Source organism: Coenobita brevimanus, chromosome 20 (genome assembly GCF_032717465.1).
Source record: "Coenobita brevimanus isolate Jiangsu-jjx chromosome 20, ASM3271746v2, whole genome shotgun sequence".
Lineage (NCBI taxonomy): Eukaryota > Metazoa > Arthropoda > Malacostraca > Decapoda > Coenobitidae > Coenobita > Coenobita brevimanus.
The window spans coordinates 3,765,959-3,787,500 of NC_136973.1; the positions used below are offsets into that span (position 1 = coordinate 3,765,959).

The 21,542-nt window shown below is 45.8% G+C and overlaps 2 protein-coding genes across 2 annotated transcripts; both read right to left on the minus strand.

Moving 5' to 3' along the window:
• Positions 1 to 485: 485 nt before the first annotated feature.
• On the minus strand, positions 486 to 1,418 carry LOC145391839 (uncharacterized). Its single transcript, XM_080266327.1, has one exon. The coding sequence runs from the start codon at positions 1,416 to 1,418 to the stop codon at positions 486 to 488; it is 933 nt and encodes a 310-aa protein (XP_080122453.1).
• A 3,901-nt stretch (positions 1,419 to 5,319) lies between these two features.
• LOC145391840 (uncharacterized) lies at positions 5,320 to 6,947 on the minus strand. The gene is made up of 3 exons (XM_080266328.1): positions 6,911 to 6,947; positions 6,180 to 6,223; positions 5,320 to 6,072 (listed from the first exon to the last, which is right to left on the minus strand). The coding sequence occupies exons 1-3, from the start codon at positions 6,945 to 6,947 to the stop codon at positions 5,320 to 5,322; spliced, it is 834 nt and encodes a 277-aa protein (XP_080122454.1).
• Positions 6,948 to 21,542: the final 14,595 nt, after the last annotated feature.

Here is a 21,542-nt window from a genome sequence, read left to right on the forward strand (position 1 = left end):
TTCTCCCTTCTGCAGTTCACCATCCTACTTTATGGGGATAGGGTGGTAATGGAGGGAAATTTGTATACCCAGGCAGCGGATCGGCCCGGCCATATCGAGGCCACCACGTGAAGGCGTCCCCCACTCCACAAAACATGTCACTTCAGGCACCTCACTCTTGTAAAGTTTTAACACACCTTCAAGTGTATATCTCTGGGAGTGCTCAGCTGAAATGCCCCGATTCCTGCAGTCCACTGGGTTCATGCTTATGTCAGCCTAGGATCACAAGAAGAGCAAGAACAAGAACAAGAACAAAAGCAACAGCAACAGCAACAACAACAATAAGTGATATTCTTGGTATGGGATGGTAAGCATTAAGTACGTATTCTGGAGATTTATTAACCTCGGTACAACATTTGGATTGATAGTTAAACACCACTGATTAACATGATTAGGTCATACTGTGTAGTATGGCTGCCGGGGCCTTACAGTGATTTCTGCTTTGCCTAATGGTGCTGTCCGGTGTTGGTGTTGCTGTAGCTGCTGCCACCATTACCACCACCTTTGCCATGGCTGCCACTGCTGCCCTTGGCCTTGGCCAATGCTGCCGCGGCCGCTGCCTCGGCCTGAGCCGCTGCTGCCTGTGCTGTCTGCAGGTCCTTTAGCGCTAGAGCTTGTTTTTGGTTGAGGGAGTTGGCAGCCTGCTGAGCCTGCCAGGCCATGGCCGCCTGTGCCGACTGTATAGCCTGGGCAGCCTGGAGTGCCTGTAGCGCCTGCTGACCGACAGCCTGAGCCTCGGCCTGTGCAGTGGCCAGGTCCTGTGACACCTGTTGTGCCAGACTGTAAGTGGCCTGGGCCGCCTCAACAGCAGTGGTGGCCTGGGCAGATAAAGCAGACTCTGCATAGGCTGCAGCTTGTGCTCCTTGAGCTGCCTGGGTCAACTGTGCTGCTTCAGCCTGTTTCTGAGCAGCAGCGGCCGTGGCCCTTTGTGCAGCAGCTGATGCTGCAGCTGCTGCTTGTTGTGCTGCTGCGGCGGCGGCTGCATCAGATGCTCCTTTCAATCCTGCGGCAGCAGCGGTAGCCTGCGCTGCGGCCTGGCTGGCTACATTAGAACTGCTGGAGCCGTGGTGACCCCCGCCACCACCCGCACCGATCACCAGGTACCCGCCACCGCCACCGCCACCGCCACTGTACCCGCCGTGACCACCACCAGACCCGCTGAGGCTGCCAGAGAAGCCTCGTTTGTCCTTCAAAATGATGATAGAGGATATTAATGATGACTGCCTGTATGAGAGTGATGTATTGTGCAGCAGTGATGACAACAAAGGTGAGTAGTGATGACCTACCCTGGCTGTGGTGACGTCAGTAGTGCCATCAGAGCCAGCATGAGTCAGCGCCACACCTGTAACAACACCACCTCTGAGTCCTTTTGTTTTCATCTGACGGCACTGGCCCACACTTATACCTTGAATATTAAGGCGTGTAGCATGACATTCTTGCTGAGCTTTAATTATAAGGTGGAAACGAGTCTCCTTGATTATTAGTCAAATTAACCCCTTAATCTGATTACAATTGGCCATCAACTTAGCTCAAAGGGGTTAGGGATCTTTCTCAAGTTAAACGAGCTACAGTAAAACACACACACACACACACACACACACACACACACACACACACACACACACACACACACACACACACACACACACACACACACACACACTCTCTCTCTCTCTCTCTCTCTCTCTCTCTCTCTCTCTTTCGGCTACCTAGACAGAGGCAGAGAAGAGCTTGGATCTTGCCGGCAGTCATGTTCTTGAAGAAGTGATGATGAGAGAGTAAAATCATCCTATATATACTGTATACCCACAAAACCATCGCTACTTTCACGTCACGCGCCAGTAAGACGACCCAAAAACTAAAATCACAAAAAAGAGAGAAAAAAGAGAGAAACAGTAAACAAAAGAGGATTCAGTTCGACAATAAGAAAATCCAACCCGACTTTGTTCCGACGTGGGTTTGAAATGGATTGAGAGAGAGAGAGAGAGAGAGAGAGAGAGAGAGAGAGAGAGAGAGAGAGAGAGAGAGAGCACGTCCAAACATCGCTGTAAATCAAACAATATCACAAACTCGCACATTCACACTTTGATAGTCTAAATAATGATCCTTCCCTGTCTGTCTTGTTTTTAAAATCAAAATTAATGACGTAAGATGCAGTACGCATAATGAAGCAAGAGATCAAAGAGAATTCATTGTGTTTTCACGTATTTTTTTTTTTCTGAGAAGTGCGCGTCCACACCATATGCTTGCTGGAGCGCGCGGGTAAGGGCGGGGGCTGCGGGTGATTGTGGGCGAGAATAGGAGGGACTTTTGCTTCACCATAAACCATACATGGGCCCCATTGGACGCGGGCGGATGCGGACGGGTGTGGGCTTGAACTTCTACAGATTACAGTGATGAAGAACGCCCCCGCCCGCACCAGCACCCTTCTGGTGTGGACGCTACCTACGATGCTCCGGAAATTGCGCTAGTGAGTTTTCCCTGCCAAACAGAACACGACTTTCTCCGTACTCTCGGTTATGACAAGGACCCGGTGTACTGCGGGCTAATAGTCGTAGTCGTAATAGTAGTAGTAGTAGTAGTAGTAGTAGTAGTAGCAGTAATCAAGTGACAGTACGAAGATCATAGTTGATCTCTACTTCCTTGTTATTCCCGGACATAATACTGAACACGGAATAAACACTTTTGCTACCCCGTAAATGCAGGTGTGTAGAGGCGTGAATACCTGTGATACGACTATTTAACCTTCAATTGCTCTCTGTCCTGGTTAATTAACGGTGATAGGAGGTTAATTTGAGCCACCTGGTGCACCGTATTGAGGCCCGTGATCGTGGTGGTGCAAAGGCTTCTCAACATCTCCCCCTTTGCGACTTATTTTGCTTACTACACCTTACCATTATTACACCTTATTACACCTTCGCATTGTCTTCCACGCTGTTTATATGGTTTTAATGTTGACTTTTTTTTCTTTTTTTTTTAAATAACAGAACGGAGGAAGGAAAAACAAATGGAGAAAAAAAATAATCCATACACCAGATTACTGGTGTCCTCTGTTCATAAAATATCTGTAACAGTTAGACTTGAACAGTTGTAGGTTGAAATTTGGAGGAAAACTACTCTGGGGAAGCGAGTTCCAGAGAGATGCAGTTCGGGGAATGAAAGAATTCTGATAGGCAGAAGTTCTGCAATATGGTTGAGTGACATTCCAGTCATGAGCGCTACCAGATGCCCGTGTAGCACGAGGGAAGGCATGGAGAGGTGGCATCATGGATGCAACTTCGTCTGAGCATTTGCCAAAAAAATATCTGTAAAATAATGCAAGGGAGGCAACATTCCTTCTTACTTGCAGGGGAGGTAGTTTATATGTAATGGCAGGGTTGTTAATGATTCTAACAGCTTTATTCTGAATTTTGTCTAGTTGTCTTAATGCAACCTCTCCACAACCATTCCACAAGGGTGAGCAATATTCAAGCTGATAGCGCACATGACTCTTATAAATTATAGCTAACTGCTCGTCAGCGAAGAAGTTACGGACTCTGTACAATAATCCAAGTTTCTTTGAGGCGGTTTTAGCAAGTGATCTGACATGAGAGGTCCAGCTGAGGGCACTGTTAAGTGAGACACCAAGAATTTCAATACTTTTGGAGATGGGAATATTAGACTTAGTTTGTGGCAGTAATATATAGGAGGATTATGAGGAGTAATCTTCAAAATAAATCGCTATAAAAATGGTGTTACGAATCTCCAAAATCTAATACCTGAGTTACCTTCCACTTCCCCTCCTTTCCCCTTCCCTGTCCCCTTTCTTCCCCTCTCCCTCTCCCCTCCACTTCGCTTTCCTTCCCCTCCCCTCCCTCCTCCACTCCTCTCACTCCCTCTTCCCCTCCTCTACCTTCCCTTATCCCTCTCCCCTCTCTTCAGTTGTCATCCTTCCCCTACCTCACTTCTCCCCCTCCCTTCCCCCTCGCCTCCCCCTATCCCTCCCCCTCTCTCTCCCCCATCCCCTCCCCCTCTTGCACCTAACACCGCCTCTAACACGTCAATTCTGGTGTTAATATGGCTCACACACACACACACACACACACACACACACACACACACACACACACACACACACACACACACACGCACACACAAAACACACAACAGCAATTGTCAGCCCATTGTCTGTCCGTCTGTGTGTCTGTGTGTCTCTGTCTGTCTGTCTCTCATCACCTCGTCCCCAGCATCCCAACCCCTCTCAATGTCCTATTTGGCATTTCAGTAACTACACTCATTTTACTCTAACATGGCCTAAAACTGCCATCTGTCCACCTTCTGTACTTAGTTTTAGCAACAGATTAACACTAGATTATGATGCTAGTCACGAAGAAGCGTTAGGGAAAGGAGGTAGGGCCGTAGCATTGCCTTATTCTCTTAAATAAGCTGCCAAAGGACGAAAATTTGGACCAAGTTAGAGTGAAAAGAGCATCGTTGTCCTTGGTGGTGGAGGGACAGTAAGTAATTGGAAAACCCTGGAGAAACGCTGCTCATACGTGTTTTAAAGTTTCTAGTGTTTTGTTTGAAGTTTCAGCTTGGATATTCGTACCCAGGAGAAAGTTAACTGGTGTAAATAGAGATTGGAGGGATGTTTTGGTAGTGACGTCATCTCTGCTGGCATTTGCGTCAGCATCTTCGTCACTGTCATCAGCATCACCGTCGCAGTCTTCACCGTGATCGTTATTATGCTCTTTATAATGATGATGATGATGATATATACTGACACACACACACACACACACACACACACACACACACACACACACACACACACACACACACACACACACACACACACACACACGCACACACACCCTTCCCTTTCCTGAGTGCAGTAAACATATAAGAGGCAAGGTCACACGCTAATTGGCTGGGCTGGAGCTGTAACGAGCTGCTATAGCCTTTGTTAGAATACATGCACCGTTGTGTGTGATGGTGTTTGGCTCGTTAGGGTAAACACAACCTTTTAAATCTCTTATGTATAGTAGTGTGATGGTATCTATAACGTGGTTAGTGATATCTGAAGGTTTGACACTCGGTATAAATGGTTGGTTATAACGCTATGTAAGATGTAAGAAATGCGTCCTTCAAGGCAAAACTATTGCATCGTCTAGGGTGTAATAAGGTGGAGTATTATCAGGAATGTGTCTTAAGGCGTAACACAAAACGACAGTGAGTATTGCCATGTATCAGCTTTATTATGTGTATAGTACAGTGTCAGGAACCGCTTGCTGGTCCCTCTCAGTGGCCATACCCGTACCCGTACGAGGCACCACCACCACCACCACTGCCCTTGGCTTTAGCCTGAGCTTTGCTGGCAGCCGCCTGGGCCTGTGCTGCGGCAGCTTGAGCTGACTGTAGGTCGTTGAGGGCCACAGCCTGCTGCTGACTTAGAGAGTTGGCAGCCTGCTGAGCCTGCCAAGCCATTGCCTGCTGAGCTTCAAGGAAGGCCTGGATTGCGGCCAAACTGTTGGCGGCCTGACTGGCCAGAGCATTGGCCTCGCTGGCCACCTGGCCTACATTGGCCACCAGTGAGGAAGCCGAGGAAGTGGCCAACTTGGCAGCCTGGGCAGCCTGACTGGCTTTTCCTGCCAGAGCTGATTCTGCGAACGCTGCCGCCTGTGCGCCCTGTGCAGCCTGGGTGATCTGTGCCGCCTGTGCCTGTTTCTGTGCCGCTGCCGCCTGAGCTGTTTGTGCCGCAGCCGAGGCCGCCGCCGCCGCCTGACCAGCGGCCTTAGAAGCTGCAGATTTGGCCGCTCCACCCAGACCAGCGGCAGCTGCAGCGGCATCAGCTGCTGCCTGGTTGGCGATGTCGGCTGCGCTGGGACCGTGACCGCCACCACTGCCACCGCCAACGATGAAGTAGCTGCCGCCGCCACCACTGTAGCCCCCACTGCCGCTGCCGTGACTCCCATAGCTACTGCCGCTGCCGCCGTGACCCCCTGAACTGCCGCTATACCCACCACCACCACCAACAACAAAGCCTCTCTTGTCCTGCAGAAGGGAACAGTGACGGTCTGGGGGACTTTCGTGAACGTTATTGTTAGCACACACACACACACACACACACACACACACACACACACACAAAGAATACTCACCCTGGAGGACTCCTGCGTGGTGGAGTCTTCACTTAGAGCCACACCTGAAACGGAGAAAAAGATGCTTTGTAGTAATCATCATCATTATTATCATTAGCATCATCATCAACATCATTATCATCATTATCATCATCATTATCATCATCTTCGTTATCTTTGTCATCATCATCACCACCATCACCAAAATCACCATCATCACAGTTACAACAGCATTCGTGATGATGATGATGATAACGATGATGATGATGATATGATGAACAGAAACACAAACTAAGGAAAGCGAAACGTAACACTTACAGAAACTTATAGACGATTGACATGAGCCGTCCATTTACTTATACACTACCACCATCGCCTACTTTATCACAGTCTAGTAGAAATGGGCTATAGGATCCAAATAATAAGACAAGGCTAGCAGAAGAAGAGGAGAAACAGTTAAAGAAAATCCCCATCCTCTTTAACATAGCCTAAAATTGCCATCTCTCCATCTTGAATGTTGAGTTGTAGCAATAGATTAGCACTAGAATAGGGTGCTAGTCACGAAGAAGTGCTGTGGAAGAGACCCGTGGCATTGTCTTTTTCTGCCACTGAGCTACGTGAAATAAGCCGCAAAAGAACGAAAGTCTGGGCCAAGTTAAAGTGAAAATGGCATAGTGACAGGAGTGTATTCTCTCTCTCTCTCTCTCTCTCTCTCTCTCTCTCTCTCTCTCTCTCTCTCAGATGATACCAACCCAAGCAAAGGCACAACAGAAGGATCTTGGAGGCCATGTTACGTCGATGAGGAGGGATGTTGTGACGAAGTTTGGCCAGCGATTCACTTTATATACCTAGATCTCTCTCTCTCTCTCTCTCTCTCTCTCTCTCTCTCTCTCTCTCTCTCTCTCTCGAACAACTTTAAGCGTGTATCTTCCTTTATGAGAGTGTCCATTCATTATTGTTCCGTTTTCTGTGGGATGGATTCCGCATGTCTAGGGAGATTTCGTAACAATTCCTCTTTAGCGCTTTATTTTTGGATGGTACGCTTTGTTTTTACGTAGATACAGACTTACACACACACACACACACACACACACACACACACACACACACTTTACAGATAGCCTATACAGACATATCCTCATCTTTACACATGCACACATACACATCTTCCTTACACACACACACACACACACACATCTTTACGGATAGATATTCAGACATATCCTCATCTTTACACACACACACACACACACACACACACACACACACACACACACACACACACACACACACACACCTTCACTGTTATACACCGTTGCTCTTATTCATTCAAATCAACCTTTCACCTCAACTCTCTTCACGCAAATTAGAGATAAAAGAGAGAAAAGAAAGATAGGAGAGAAATCACTCGCTTTTATCATCATCATCGTCATCCATCTCCTCCTTTTCTTCCTCCTCCTCCTCCTCCTCCTCCTTCTCTTCCTCCTCCTCCTCCTCCTCCTATTCATCATTATCATCCTTCTCCTCCCTCTTGCTCTTCCTAATTCTCCTCCTCCTCCTCCTCCTTCTTCTCCTTCACATCATCATCATCATCATCATCTTAGTTTGGTGGTTAAATCAGTGATGATGATGATGATGATGATGATGATGATAATGATAATGATGATGAAGATAATGATGATGATAATGATAATGATGATGATACTGAATCCCCTTTTTCTATAAGTATCGCCCCATGTCAATTAAAATCATATAGAGACAGCACGAAAATATAGGTCATCGTACTGAAAGGGTGAAAGATAATTTTTGCATCATCATCATCATCATCATCATTATTATTATTATTATTATTATTATTATTATTAGTATTATTATTATTCTCTGGCATTATCTTATTCTAACATTTTTTTTTTTACTCAGTTATCGCATTATATTTCTGTGTTATACTGACCAAGCGATATTTTGTGCAATTTTTATGTTGTATGCGAATGGTATATTTTTGCATTTTATTTTCCTATTATTTTCGTCTTATTTGGTATACTCCATGTTATATTTTGTACTGTATTTCTAGGTGCTGGCGACCATCATCCACTCACATGATGTAATGATACCTTCTTCTTCCGTCGCCTTTATTGTTCTTTTTCTGTGTCTGGCCTCCTCTCTTCCTAGTCCTCCCATCTTTCCTGTCACTTTTTATTCTTCCTCTTTCCTTATCAGGTGGTTTTACATTGAGTGACAAGCCCAATGGTTTCCTCTAAGCCAGGAAACCATTTAAACGATGGTTGGTAATCATATAACCAACCCACACGTGTTTGCTGTGTGAACGAGTTGGTGGAGGGTTAGTGTCCCTCCCCATAAAACAACCAACTCAAGACAAACGACCACCCCTTACGGGATTGTCGTCTGACTATAGATATACAGATTTTTGTATTAAACTCTTGTTATATATCTTTGCATTATATTCCTATATTATATGCTTTACTTATATTCTTCCCATTATATTTTGTTGATGTTTGATTATTTCTCTCTCTCTCTCTTTTCTTTTTATATATGTGCCCAACACATCGCCACGTAACGAGGTCATTTAAAAACCCTTGCCTAACAATGGCTCACTAATTCACTCTGCTTAATGAACGTCTGAGGGATGGAGAGGAATGCCTTCATGTGGTGGCACTGATGTGACTGGGTGGATCCACTGCCTGGTTATACACACATCCTCTCAACTGCCTCCCTGTCCCCAGAAAGGAGGATGGTGGACTGCAAGAGAAGGGCAACTTAGGCCAGCAGTCCACCGGGTTCACGTATCAGATAAGCCTGGGACCACCACCACCACCACCACCACCACCACCACCACAACAACAACAACAACAAGAAGCGGTGCCAAGGCACAGAAAATCCGTCCCGGGGAGTAATTTTAGTGCTGACGTATAAACACAACAAGATATCTAGTCAAAGATGTCACATAAAATTCGGAGTTAATCGGGTGAAAATTGACGATTTTTATGCCCATTTGAACTTTTAGGCCTGATCCACTGGACACTGACCCCCCTACCGCTAACTGGTGGGGTGGAGGGGTGGCCTCCCTGATGTAATGAGGCATGTTACAGGATGCGGATTTGAAAGATGCACCTTTAGGTTTTGGTTTCATGTCGATTTGACGAATTTGAAAGGAGTTATGGCACAAAAACGATTTTTTGAAACATTTTTTTTTTTTTTTTTTCGGGGGGCCCAGTTTGGCCCAAACTTTAATCAGGTGAATAAAATGTCATAGCCCATCATACCTGTAATTTTAATCAAAATCGCACCAGTGGTTTTCGCGTAAAGTTGTTAACAGACAGACAGACAGACAGAAAAACCGAGTGAAAACAATTCCCGTCCCCGAGCCCCTCCAGGGCGGGGATGGGAAAATGACAATAACAACAACTCCAACGTCACTGCTACTACTACTATTATAGGTTTTACTTACCACTTCCATCGCAAGTTAATAGAGTAATTACAGAGAGCATATTTATCACTATTAAGACTGACCTGCGTAATTACAAGTTAATGAGCCAAAAATTAGCTTCAGTACTCCATTAAAGAACGTATTTTATTAAATAGTACAGGAGGCTTGGTAACACTTATTTAGCGATTTATCTGCGTATCAGGCCACACCTCGATTACTCATGTCGATATATGAAAAGCTATAACATTACATACTTATATACATACATACATACTCGTACATACATGCATACATCCTTTTGTGTGTGTGTGTGTGTGTGTGTGTGTGTGTGTGTGTGTGTGTGTGTGTCCGACTCTGGGCATAGGCTTCACAGCCTGCTTTCAAGGCCCAGTAGTCCTGTTGCCGCACGAGGAGCGTAGAAACTCGGGGCTAGGCAAGTCGGTCCTGACATTTAAGATGAGAGTGACCAGCCTCACTCATCCCTGCGCAACATTTCGTCAGTAATAAACCTCAACCAACCACTGGACATAAACCTACACAGGCTCAATCCGACTGGGGCGCCCTAATTACCCACTAAACCACTAGGCGCCATAATTTGGTTATATGGCTGCCACCTAGCGTAGTAAATGGTTTCCTGGTGTACAGGAAATCATTTGGCTGATCACTGTGTGTAAAGTCACCCGTGGACAGAAGGAAGAGGAAAGAATAAAGGAAAGAAAAGACAGAAGAGAAAGGAAGAAAGAAGGAACGAAGAGAGGAAACGGCAGTCAACCGAGAACAGCACATCATCAAATGAGTGGATGGTGAGGGCCCCCCCACTTACTACCTAGGTATAACATTAAACTGAATAAAGCATATTACGAAAAACAAAACAAAACAAAACGCCGAAGCCTCCCCCCATCCCCGTTTTCTTGTCATTGGGTACCCAAAATTCCAGGCAGCGTATCACATGATTTTGTCAATAGCAATACATAAAGCTATAGCTTGAACATTTTCCATTCCACCAGCGTCCTACTCCATCCACCTCCATTTCAACACTGATCTGGGTACGGGCAGGGTGGGTATTGAACGACACGATGTCGGAGGGCGAAATTGCCAACTAACAAATTTTCAATCACTGTTTCAAATAAATTAGATTTTGCAAATGTGAGCTTATTTACACGTGCATCCAGAGTTCATTTGCACTTTTTCTTATTCAATAAATTGCATCCATTGCGCTAGTAGTTCATAGTATGTGCTGATAAATTAACCTATCGTCAGTCTAGCAACTAATGGATGATGGCTCCCGTTGTAAACACAAATATTGCCACTTTGGTTTTGTGTTTTATATCCCCATTACAATAAGATTTGCTAGCCTAATTGTGCTTAACATACTAGAATATATCTTCTTCACATTACTACGTAAACATAGGTGGAAAATAATTAGTTTCCTGCAAGGAAGGAGACGATGTAATCCTTGTTGATTATCGTGCACATGGCGTCGTGTTCCTCATCATATCGGGGAAAATGGCGCCAAGGGCCAGCCTCACAGGGTAGGGAACACGACGTCAAGTACACGATAATTGAAAGTAATTATATCTTTTGCCTGCAGAAAACTGCGGCGTATTAATCTTCTAATTCTACCGAGTAACGTGTAGGATATAAAACTTAGTATGTGAAGCATAGTTATCACAACAAATATTAATTGTAAATGAGGACATAAAAAACAAAACTAAAGTGGCAATACTTGGCCTCCAACGGCGGCCATTGTTGTTTAGTTGCCAGAATGATGATACATTAATTTATCAACGCTGAGTTTGAACTGCTGTCGTAATGGATAATAATTTTGTGAATACAGACGGGTGTAAATATATATATATTTTAAATAGTATTGAAGCTTTGTATACCAGCATTAACCTCATTCATATTCTCGAGGCCAATTCATACATTACTATGCTTTGGCAGTTGCCAGATAGCGCTGTAACTGAGAATTTGTTTAAGCTATGGTTTTTATGCTTTGCTATTGAAACACCCGGCAGATTCTTGTGGCCCCGCCGCTTGTGAAAAAGACGCGTTACCATAAAGGCAAACCCGTCCCCGGCAGTCATTTTAGTGCTGACGCATGAACACAGCATTATATCTAGTCAGAGATGTCACATATCAGTTTCGAGTAAACTGGAAAATCGACGATTTTTATGCCCATTTGAAAACCATTCACTCACTCGATGTAGTGCTGCTCTCGGGTCTGTCCTTTCCTCTCTTCTTTCATTTTTGCTACCTTCCTATTCTGTCTTCATTTCCTTCACTTTTTCCTCCTGCTTCTGCCTACGGGTGACTTTACATTCTTCCTTCTTTCCTTCATCTTCTCTTCCTACGGATGACTGACTCTACACTGACTAGATTTTTTGTACTCCAGGAAACCGTTTACTACGCTGGGTGGTAACCATATAACCAAATTATGGCGCCTGGTGGTTTAGTGGGTAATTAAGGCGCTCCAGTCGGATTAAACCTGTGCAGGTTTATATCCAAGGGATGGTTGGGGTTTATTGCTCACGTAATGTCACTCAGGGATGAGTGAGGCTGGTCACTCTCATCTCATATGTCAGGACCAACTTGCCTAGCCCCGGGCTCCTACGCTCCTCATGGGGCACTACAGGACTGGATGATGATGATGATTGAAATCTTAGGCCCGACCCACCTGACAATGACCCCCCCCTACAGTCAACAAGGGGGGGGTGACCCCCTGATGTAATGAGGCATGTTATAGGATGCAGATTTGAAAGATGCACCTTTAGGGTTTAGTTTCATGTCGAGATGACGAATCTGAAAGGAGTTACGGCGAAAAAACTTTTTTTTTTTTTACATTATTATTATTATTATTATTATTTACATCTTTTGGGTCTACAGGCTAGGCCATGGTGCAATATGGCCCCCAAATTTAATCAGGTGATCAGAAAGTCATAACTCATCTTCCCTGTAATTTAGTCAAAATCGCACTAGTAGTTTCCGCGTAAAGTTGTTGACAGACAGACAGACAGACAAGCAGAGTCAGCAGACAAACCAAGTGAAAACAATACCCGTCCCCGAGCCGCTCCGGAGCGGGGACGGGTAATAACTAAGGTACTACTACTACTACTGCTCCCACCACCACCACCACTACCACTGCTCACGTAATGCCACTCAGGGATGAGTGAGGCTGGTCACTCTCATCTCAAATGTCAGGACCAACTTGCCTAGTCCCGGGCTCCTACGCTCGTCATGTACCTACAGGTCAACAACAACAACAACAACAACAACAACTACTACTACTACTACTACTACTACTACTACAATTACCACCAATACTATTACTACTACTACTACAAATTCACAAAAAATTACAACCAGTTTTAGTCGCAAATGTGAGGGGATGGAAGGATGGAGGGGAGAGGTACATGGAAGAGGGGGGGGTGTTAATTGGGGAGAGGGCAGCTTGATGGTAGGGAACAGGGTGATGTGGAGGCGGGGAGAGAGAGAGAGAGAGAGAGAGAGAGAGAGAGAGAGAGAGAGAGAGAGAGAGAGAGAGAGAGAGAGAGAGAGAGAGAGAGAGAGGGGGAGAATAATCTGAAAACCATCTTCAAAAGAGAGTTTACAATCAATCTATCACTCTCTTCATCTGTCATTCGCTCTCAGTCCATGAAGGAGACTCTTATTTTGCCTTACTATCCTACTATCAGTTCTACATTCTACTCTCCTACTATCCTTCATCTTACTCTTACTATCCTACTGTAAAACTATCTTAGCTGCCGGATAGGGATGCCTTCACGTGGTTGCGACGATATGACTGGGTGATGGAGCTGCCTGGTTATACACACGTCCCTTAGTCTATCCTACCATCCTACTTCATTCCATCCCCTTTCCCTTGCAATGGGCCTAGACAAACAGTTACAAATACAGATAGATACAAGACAAGATCACTGATGTTAGTCACGAAGAAGTGCTGTGGAAAGGACCGTGGCACTGTCTTATTTCCGCCACTGAGCTACGTGAAATAAACTGCAAATGGAAGACAATATTCACCTACACACTTTTTATTTTAACGTGGCTCTGATTCACGTCACTTTACTGCTTATTTCACGTAGCTCACTGGCAGGAGAAGACAGCGCCACGTCTCTACATCCTCCTCAAAGCACTTCTTCGTGACTAGCATCGTATTCTGGAAAAAGTTTGATTCTTCGTACCATCTTAGAGGAAATTACAGACTTTTCCCCCCACACTCATTTGTTGAAGATTTTTGTGTTTCACCTTTCTGAGTAGGGACAATTTTTTCTCCAGTCAGGAAATGAGGGAAGTGAGGGGAAATGAGCTGACGGGAGGGAAAAGAATGGGAGATTAAGGGAGGGGAGAGAAGAGGAAGAGAGGGGAGGAAGAGAGGAGATTAAGAGAGAGGTGGGGAAGAGGGGAGATGCATGGAAGGAGAGGAAAGGAAGGAAGGGGAGGAAGAGAGGAGATTAAGAGAGAGGAGGGGAAGAGGGGAGATGCATGGAAAGGGAGGGGATGAGAGTGGAGATGAAGGGAGGGGAGGAAGGGGAGATTAAGAGGAGGGAAGGGAAGGGGAGGGAAGGAGGGAAGTGAGGTGAGGGGAGGGGAGGAGAAATGAAAGGAGGGGAAAGGATGGGGGATTAAGAAGGGAAGAGAGGGGACAGGAGGGGAAAGGGAGATGAAGGAAGGAAAGGGGAGGTGAGGGGCGAAGGGAGGGGGATTGTGGGAGGGGAGGTGAAGGGGAATGCTGGGGAAAAAGGGGGAGGGGCAAGGGGAGATGAGGAAAAGAGGGGGAAATGAAGGAATGAGAGAGAAAGAGGGAGATTAAGGGAGGGAAGGGGAGAGGGAGGGAGAAAGGGAGAGAAGGATAAGAGGGAGTTAGGGAGAAAAGGTAGAGAAAGAAGGCAGAGAAGGTAGAGAGAGAGACAGACAGTCGGGAAGTATGGTAGAGCTGCTAAGGGAGAGAAATGGGGGGTGGGGGGGAGATGGGGAGGGACCGAGGGGTAGGGAGGAAGGTAGGGAGAAAAACATCATGTAGCACCCAGCCTCTCTCTCTCTCTCTCTCTCTCTCTCTCTCTCTCTCTCTCTCTGTAGTTTAGAGAGAGGAGAGAGGTAGGTAGAGAAAGAAGGGAGGGAACTGAGGGGAGGAAAGGGAGAGAGAGAGAGAGGGGAGAAGAACGTGGGAGAGAAGTAGGGAAAGGAGAGAGAGAGAGAGAGGGAGAGAAGAGAGGAGAAAGAGGGAGGGAAGAGGGGAGAGTAGGGAAGCTGGGAAAGGGAGAAAGAAGGGAGGGAGAGAGGAAGGAAAGGATCACAGTCTCACATATCTCCCATCCTCTCTCTCCCTCTCTCTCTCCCTTTCCCCCCTCCCTCTCCCTCCCACTCTCTCTTTCCCCCTCTCTCTCCCTCCCCCCCTCCCTCTCCCAGCCTCCCTCTCTCTCTCACTCTCTCACACTCTCTCACAGGCAGTCAGTGTCCCTCGTGGCATGTCTCTGGTCGGAGGTGAACAGGTGATCGTCTCTCTCACATCTCGTCCCGTAGCTGCAAGGTGAGTGTGTGTGTGTGTGTGTGTGTGTGTGTGTGTGTGTGTGTGTGTGTGTGTGTGTGTGTGTGTGTGTGTGTGTGTGTGGTTGTTTGTGACCGTGTGTGTGTTTTGTGACTGTTTTTTTGTGACTGTGTGTGTTTTGTGACTGTGAGTTTTTTGTGACTATATGTTTCTTGTTGTGACTGTGTGTGTGTGTGTGTGTGTGTGTGTGTGTGTGTGTGTGTGTGCTTTTTGTGACTGTGTGGGTGTGTTTCTTGTTGTGATTGTGTGTGTGCGTATTTTTTTTCTTGGGGGGGGCTGTGCGCGTGCTTTTTTTTTATTGTGTATGTGTGATTTTTCAGACTGTGTACTTTTTTGTGGCCATGTGTGTTTTTTTGTGTGTATGTTTTTTTCGAGTGTGTGTGTTTTTTTTAAATTGCGTTATTATTTTTGAGTTCTCATTTTTCTTTCCAAGCAGGAGTTACTAAAATCCCAACATAAGTGGCCTAAAAATCCCCCCCTCAAAAAATCAAAAACAAAAAACAAAAAAAAGATCTGAGGTGTGATCAACGAATGTGATGATGATGATGATGATGATGATGACTGTGTGTGTGTGTGTGTGTGTGTGTGTGTGTGTGTGTGTGTGTGTGTGTGTGTGTGTGTGTGTGTGTGTGTGTGTGTGTGTGATAGCAGAAGTTAATATGATTTTCGTAAACATTTCTGTGAGGTGTGACCAAGGACTATGTATGTGGGGGATTTTGGCGATGATGATGATGATGATGATGATGACGATGATGATGAGGGTATATACGGTGTATGTACCGTTCTGTACCTGTAGGACGGCCCCACAGAAGCAGTTGCTTACCTGCGGTCGACGGGACTGCTGAGCAAGACATACCTGAGTTAAACAACAACAACTCTACCACTACCACCATCACCACCACCACCACCAACAACAACAACACCTCCAGCACCACCACTACCACCACCACCACCACCACCACCACCACCACCACCACCATCAACATTTTAAGTCATTCTACATTCCCCATCCATCTACATCCTCTTCCTCATTTCACTTATTTCTTTAGTCATCACCCCTCATTCCTCATTTCCATTTGCATGTCCCCAACACTCTATTTCTAACTTTTTATTTGATGCAGAACAAACACCCCTCATTTCACATTCACCCCCCCCCCTTCTCTCTCTCTTTCTCTCTCTCTCTCTCCTCCATCCCTCCGTTCCTCCCTCCCTCTCTCCAACCTCCCTCTACTCCATCCCTCCCTTCTTCCCTCCCCCTCTCCTCTCCCTCCACCCCTTCCTCTCTCACCCTTCAGCGTGCACAAGCGAGATAATGTACTAACACTGACAATACACCCTGTTAAATGCAATTACTATTCAACTACACTCAATCAAATTACCTTATTAATGTCATTAGTGAGAGCACGCTTAAGCTTAATTAGGGCTTCCGTAACGCCTCTCCTTATCGATCTCTCCTCCTCTATTTCACCTTAACATTCTCTATTTTGCATGTTATTTATAAAGCTCTGAAAGTGACGTTGTTTTAAAGGTACATATACGAGGATTGAAACGTGTGATGTACGGACTTAATCGCTTAGTAAAAGGTGTTACGTAAGTTTAAAAATCACTTATAAAGGATGTTATGAGATGATTTAGATGGTAGTGAGGATGTTAGTGATGTTTATAGGTGTCAGATGTTAGATTCTCTCTCTCTCTTTCTCTCTCTCTGTATTTGTATGTATGTATGTACTCGTATGTATGTATGTATGCATGAAAGTATGTATATGTGTATGTATGTATGTATGTCAGGCTCTCAATCAGCGTCTCTCTCTCTCTCTCTCTCTCTCTGTATAAATTCACCTATACCTCCCAGCCCTGTATCCAAAGCCTTCACAATACACCATTCACGATACAACTACGCTAATTGCCATCGTATTATCCCTCATAGGAAAATAAAAGATAATATCAAAGGTTATTTTTCTCATTATTTCATGCCGAGACGCAGGTGGACGGTCAATGAGTCCTTTTTTTTATTTTTTCCTTTATTTATTTATTTTCTGGCTCTATGGATTTTTTTCTTTCTGTGTAGTTTAGAATTCATATTAAACAGTTTACTTGATGCTGTTTTACTGGATTTATTTAATATCTGATGATCCAACCCCACCATACTCTTTAATCCAACCCCACCATACCCCTCCCCACCCCATCCAACCCCACTATTACCCTCCTCCACCCCATCCAACCCCACCATCCACTTCAATCCAACCCCATCATACCTCCCTCCATCCCATCCAACCCCACCATACCCCTCCCCTACCCCATCCAACCCCACCATACCCCTCTCCACCCCATCCAACCCCACCATTACCCTCCCCTACCCCATCCAACCCCACCATTACCCTTCCTCACCCCATCCAACCCCACCATTTCCCTCCCCTACCCCATCCAACCCCACCATTACCCTCCCCCACTCAATCCAACTCCACCATACCCTCCCTCACCCAATACAACCCCACCATACCCTTCCCCACCCCATCCAACCCCACCATTACCTTCACACACACACACACACCTACGAGAGAGAGAGAGAGAGAGAGAGAGAGAGAGAGAGAGAGAGAGAGAGAGAGAGAGAGAGAGCGGACTGGAGATGGGAGCAATGGGCATAGATAAGAGGATGGTATGGAGGTGGAGTAGTTGGATAGATAGATAGATAGACAGATAGATAGATTGATAGATAGACAGACGGACAGAGAGAGAGAGAGAGAGAGAGAGAGAGAGAGAATGGATGTATGGATGAGTACATAGAGAGACGGATAGACAGATAGATAGATGGATAGATAGACAGACAGAGACAGGCAAATACGATGGATGCAATAATGAATGAACTGATAGACAAATTAAGGTAGATAGATAGACAGATAGATAGATAGATAGATAAAACAGCCTATTTTTCTGTCTAATATGTCCGTGTCTGTTTTTGCTTCTCTCTCTCTCTCTCTCTCTCTCTCTCTCTCTCTCTCCATTTCTCTTTGTATGTATGTATGTATGTATGTAGGTAGGTAGGTAGGCAGGTATATTTATGTATGTATGTATGTATCTATCTATCTATGCATCTATCTATCTGTCTATCTATCCAATAGGCCTCAATACCACTCTCTTATCTATCTCTCACATCCTGTCTCCACTCGCTTTGTCACTTCGTAGTTCATTTCCCCCCCTTCGTCCCTCTCTCTCTCTCTCTCTCTCTCTCTCTCTCTCTCTTTCTCTCTCTCCCTCTCTCTCTCTCTCTTTCTTTCTCTCTCTCTCTCTCTCTCTCCCTTCGATTTCACTTACTAGTTACTTTTCTTCTTCTCCTTCTTCTCCTCTCTCTCTCTCTCTCTCTCTCTCTCTCTCTCTCTCTCTCTCTCTCTCTCTCTCTCTCTCTCTCTCTCTCAGTGCTCTTACAAACCTAAGTAAGTTTTAGAGAGGGAAAGTAGAATGCACCAAAGAATGAGAGCAACAGAGAGAGAAGAGGAAAGTACTTGTAAGTGTGAAGTGGAAGTGTAAAGTGAACTACAAAGGAAGAGGGAAGTGTTGGGAGGTAACTTTGGGGGTGGGGATGGGTGGGGAGGAGAAGGGGGTGGGGGAAGGGGGAGGAAGTTGTGAGGAGGGAGGAAGAAAAAGGTGGTTGGGGAGGAAGGGAGGTAGAGGAAGGGGGTAGGGAGATAGGGGAGAAAGGAAGAGAGGAAAGTTGGGAGAAGGGACGAAAGGGGGAGGAGGAGTAGAGGAAAGGGAGGGGAGGTGAGAGGGAGGAGGGAGGAGGGAGAATGGAGGGAGGGAGGGAGGGGAGAAGGACAACGCCATAATCTTACTTATGTGTAACTTAAAGGATAAAGTCTTGTGCTAAATAAAGTTCTTTTCTAAGTACACACACACACACACACACACACACACACACACACACACACACACACACACACACACACACTCAACTTGCAGGGTGTGTATAGTAAAAATAACAACAATAGGAACAAGAAACCTATACCTTATACTTATACTCTGCCTCTCTCTCTCTCTCTCTCTCTCTCTCCCTCTCTCTCTCTCTCTCTCTCTCTCTCTCTCTCTCTCTCTCTCTCTCTCTCTCTCTCTCTCTCTCTCTCTCTCTTCTACTAATCTATCTATGAATAAAAGAGGAAGGGAAGGAAGAGAGGAGAGGGGAATGTGAGGATGAGAGAATTGAGGCGATGGGTAGGAGAAAGGATGACAATGGCGAGGGGAGAATGAGAGGTGGGGAAGGGGAGGAAGGAGTGAGGAAGAGGTGAGGAGGAGAGAAAGGGAGGGAGGAGAGTGTGGGGAGGGAAGGAGGGGGTGCGGGAGAGGTAGGGAGACGGAAGGAAGAATAGGAGACTGGGTGGATGTGAGGGAGGGGATGGAATGGGAAGGGAGAGAGAGAGGGGGGAAGAAGTGGGAAGAGGGAAGGGAATGACAGGAAACGAGGGGATGAGGATGAAGATGGGGATGGGGGAGAGAAGGAAGGGAAGAAGGGAGTTTTAGGTTGGGGGAAGTGGAGAAGGATGTGATGGGGAGAAAAATATGAGGGGAGATAGAGAGAGGGAAGGAGGGAAGGTATGGATAGATTAAGAAGGGATGGAAGGTAATGGTAGGAGGAGTGGAAAGAAGAGGGAAGGAAAGAGGGGAGAGGTAGGAGGGGAGAGGGAAGGGGAGGCGAGGGGAGAGGGGAGTCTGTTTATCTCCCCACACTACCCACAACACCAACACTTTCTTAACACCCCACTTACCACCTCGCTCCATCGAACTTGCAACACCTAAACATCTTCACCACAATACTCTTTTCACCTGAACTTGGCCCAGATTTTCGTCCCTTTGCAGCTTATTTTTCGTAGTTCAGTGGCAGGAAAAGAGACAAAGGAGGGAGGGAAGGAGAGAGGAGGAAAGCGAAGGAGGAAGAGAAGGTAAGAGGCGAGAGGGGGTGAGGGTATGAAAGACTGGGGGGGGAAGAGAAGATGAAGGGAGAAAAGGTGAGGGTGAAGAGAGAGGGGAGGAAAGAGAAGGAGGAGGAGAAGACGAGGGGAGAGAAATTAAGGAGAGAGAAGGAGAGAGGAAAAGGGAAAGAAAATGAAGGAAAAGGGTTGTAGTGAAGGAATTTATGTGAATATGAAAAAAAAAAAAAGGGAAATGTTATTGCTTTTTCTGGTTGATGAAAATATATATAAAAAAGTTCATCATCATCATCATCATCATCATCAACATTATCGCTGTCATCACAATCATCGCCATCATCATCATCATCATCATCGTCATCATTGTTATTATCAACATTAGCATCACCATCATCATCGTCGTCGTCCACATCATCATTGTTATCACCATCATCATCATCATCATCACATCATCATCATTATTACTAGCATCGTCATCATCATCGTCGTCCTCCTCCTCATCGTTATTACCATCACCATCACCATCATCAGCCTCGAACCCCTGCCTATAATTAAACGAAGCCTCAATCCCCGAGAATTGAAACTGATGCACCAATATAGCGGAGGTCCACGGAAACTCTGACAGTAGTTTCGTGTGTGATAATTGGTTTAGTAATTCTCATGCACTTCAACTAGCCTCCCTCTCTGTCTGTCTGTCTGCCTGTCTTTCTGCCTGTATTTATCTGTCTGCCTGTCTTTCTGCCTGTATTTATCTGTCTGCCTGTCTTTCTGCCTGTATTTATCTGTCTGCCTGTCTTTCCGTCTGTATTTATCTGTCTGCCTGTCTTTCTGCCTGTATTTATCTGTCTGCCTGTCTTTCTGCCTGTATTTATCTGTCTGCCTGTCTAAATATGAATCTATTTTTCAGTCTATGTTTGGATGTACGGGTGGATGGATGGATCCGTCTGTCTGTCTGTCTGTCTGTCACATATCTTCCCCATCTCTCTCTCTCTCTCTCCCACCTCCTCAGTGCGGTTTAACAAGGCTGGGCTCTCAGGTGGACAGTCAGTCGAGAACAGGTGTACTAATGGGCTGTGTTGATAGGGGAAGGGTACACACACACACACACACACACACACACACACACACACACACACACACACACACACACACACACACACACACACACACACAGTCTCTCTCTCTCTCTCTCTCTCTCTCTCTCTCTCTCTCTCTCTCTCTCTCCCCCACCTCCTCAGTGCGGTTTAACAAGGCTGGGCTCTCAGGTGGACAGTCAGTCGAGAACAGGTGTACTAATGGGCTGTGTTGATAGGGGAAGGGTAGACACACACACACACACACACACACACACACACACACACACACACACACACACACACACACACACACACACACAATACATACTCGAACACACAAACCACAGTGCCACAAAACAGAACCTCTCTCTCTCTCTCTCT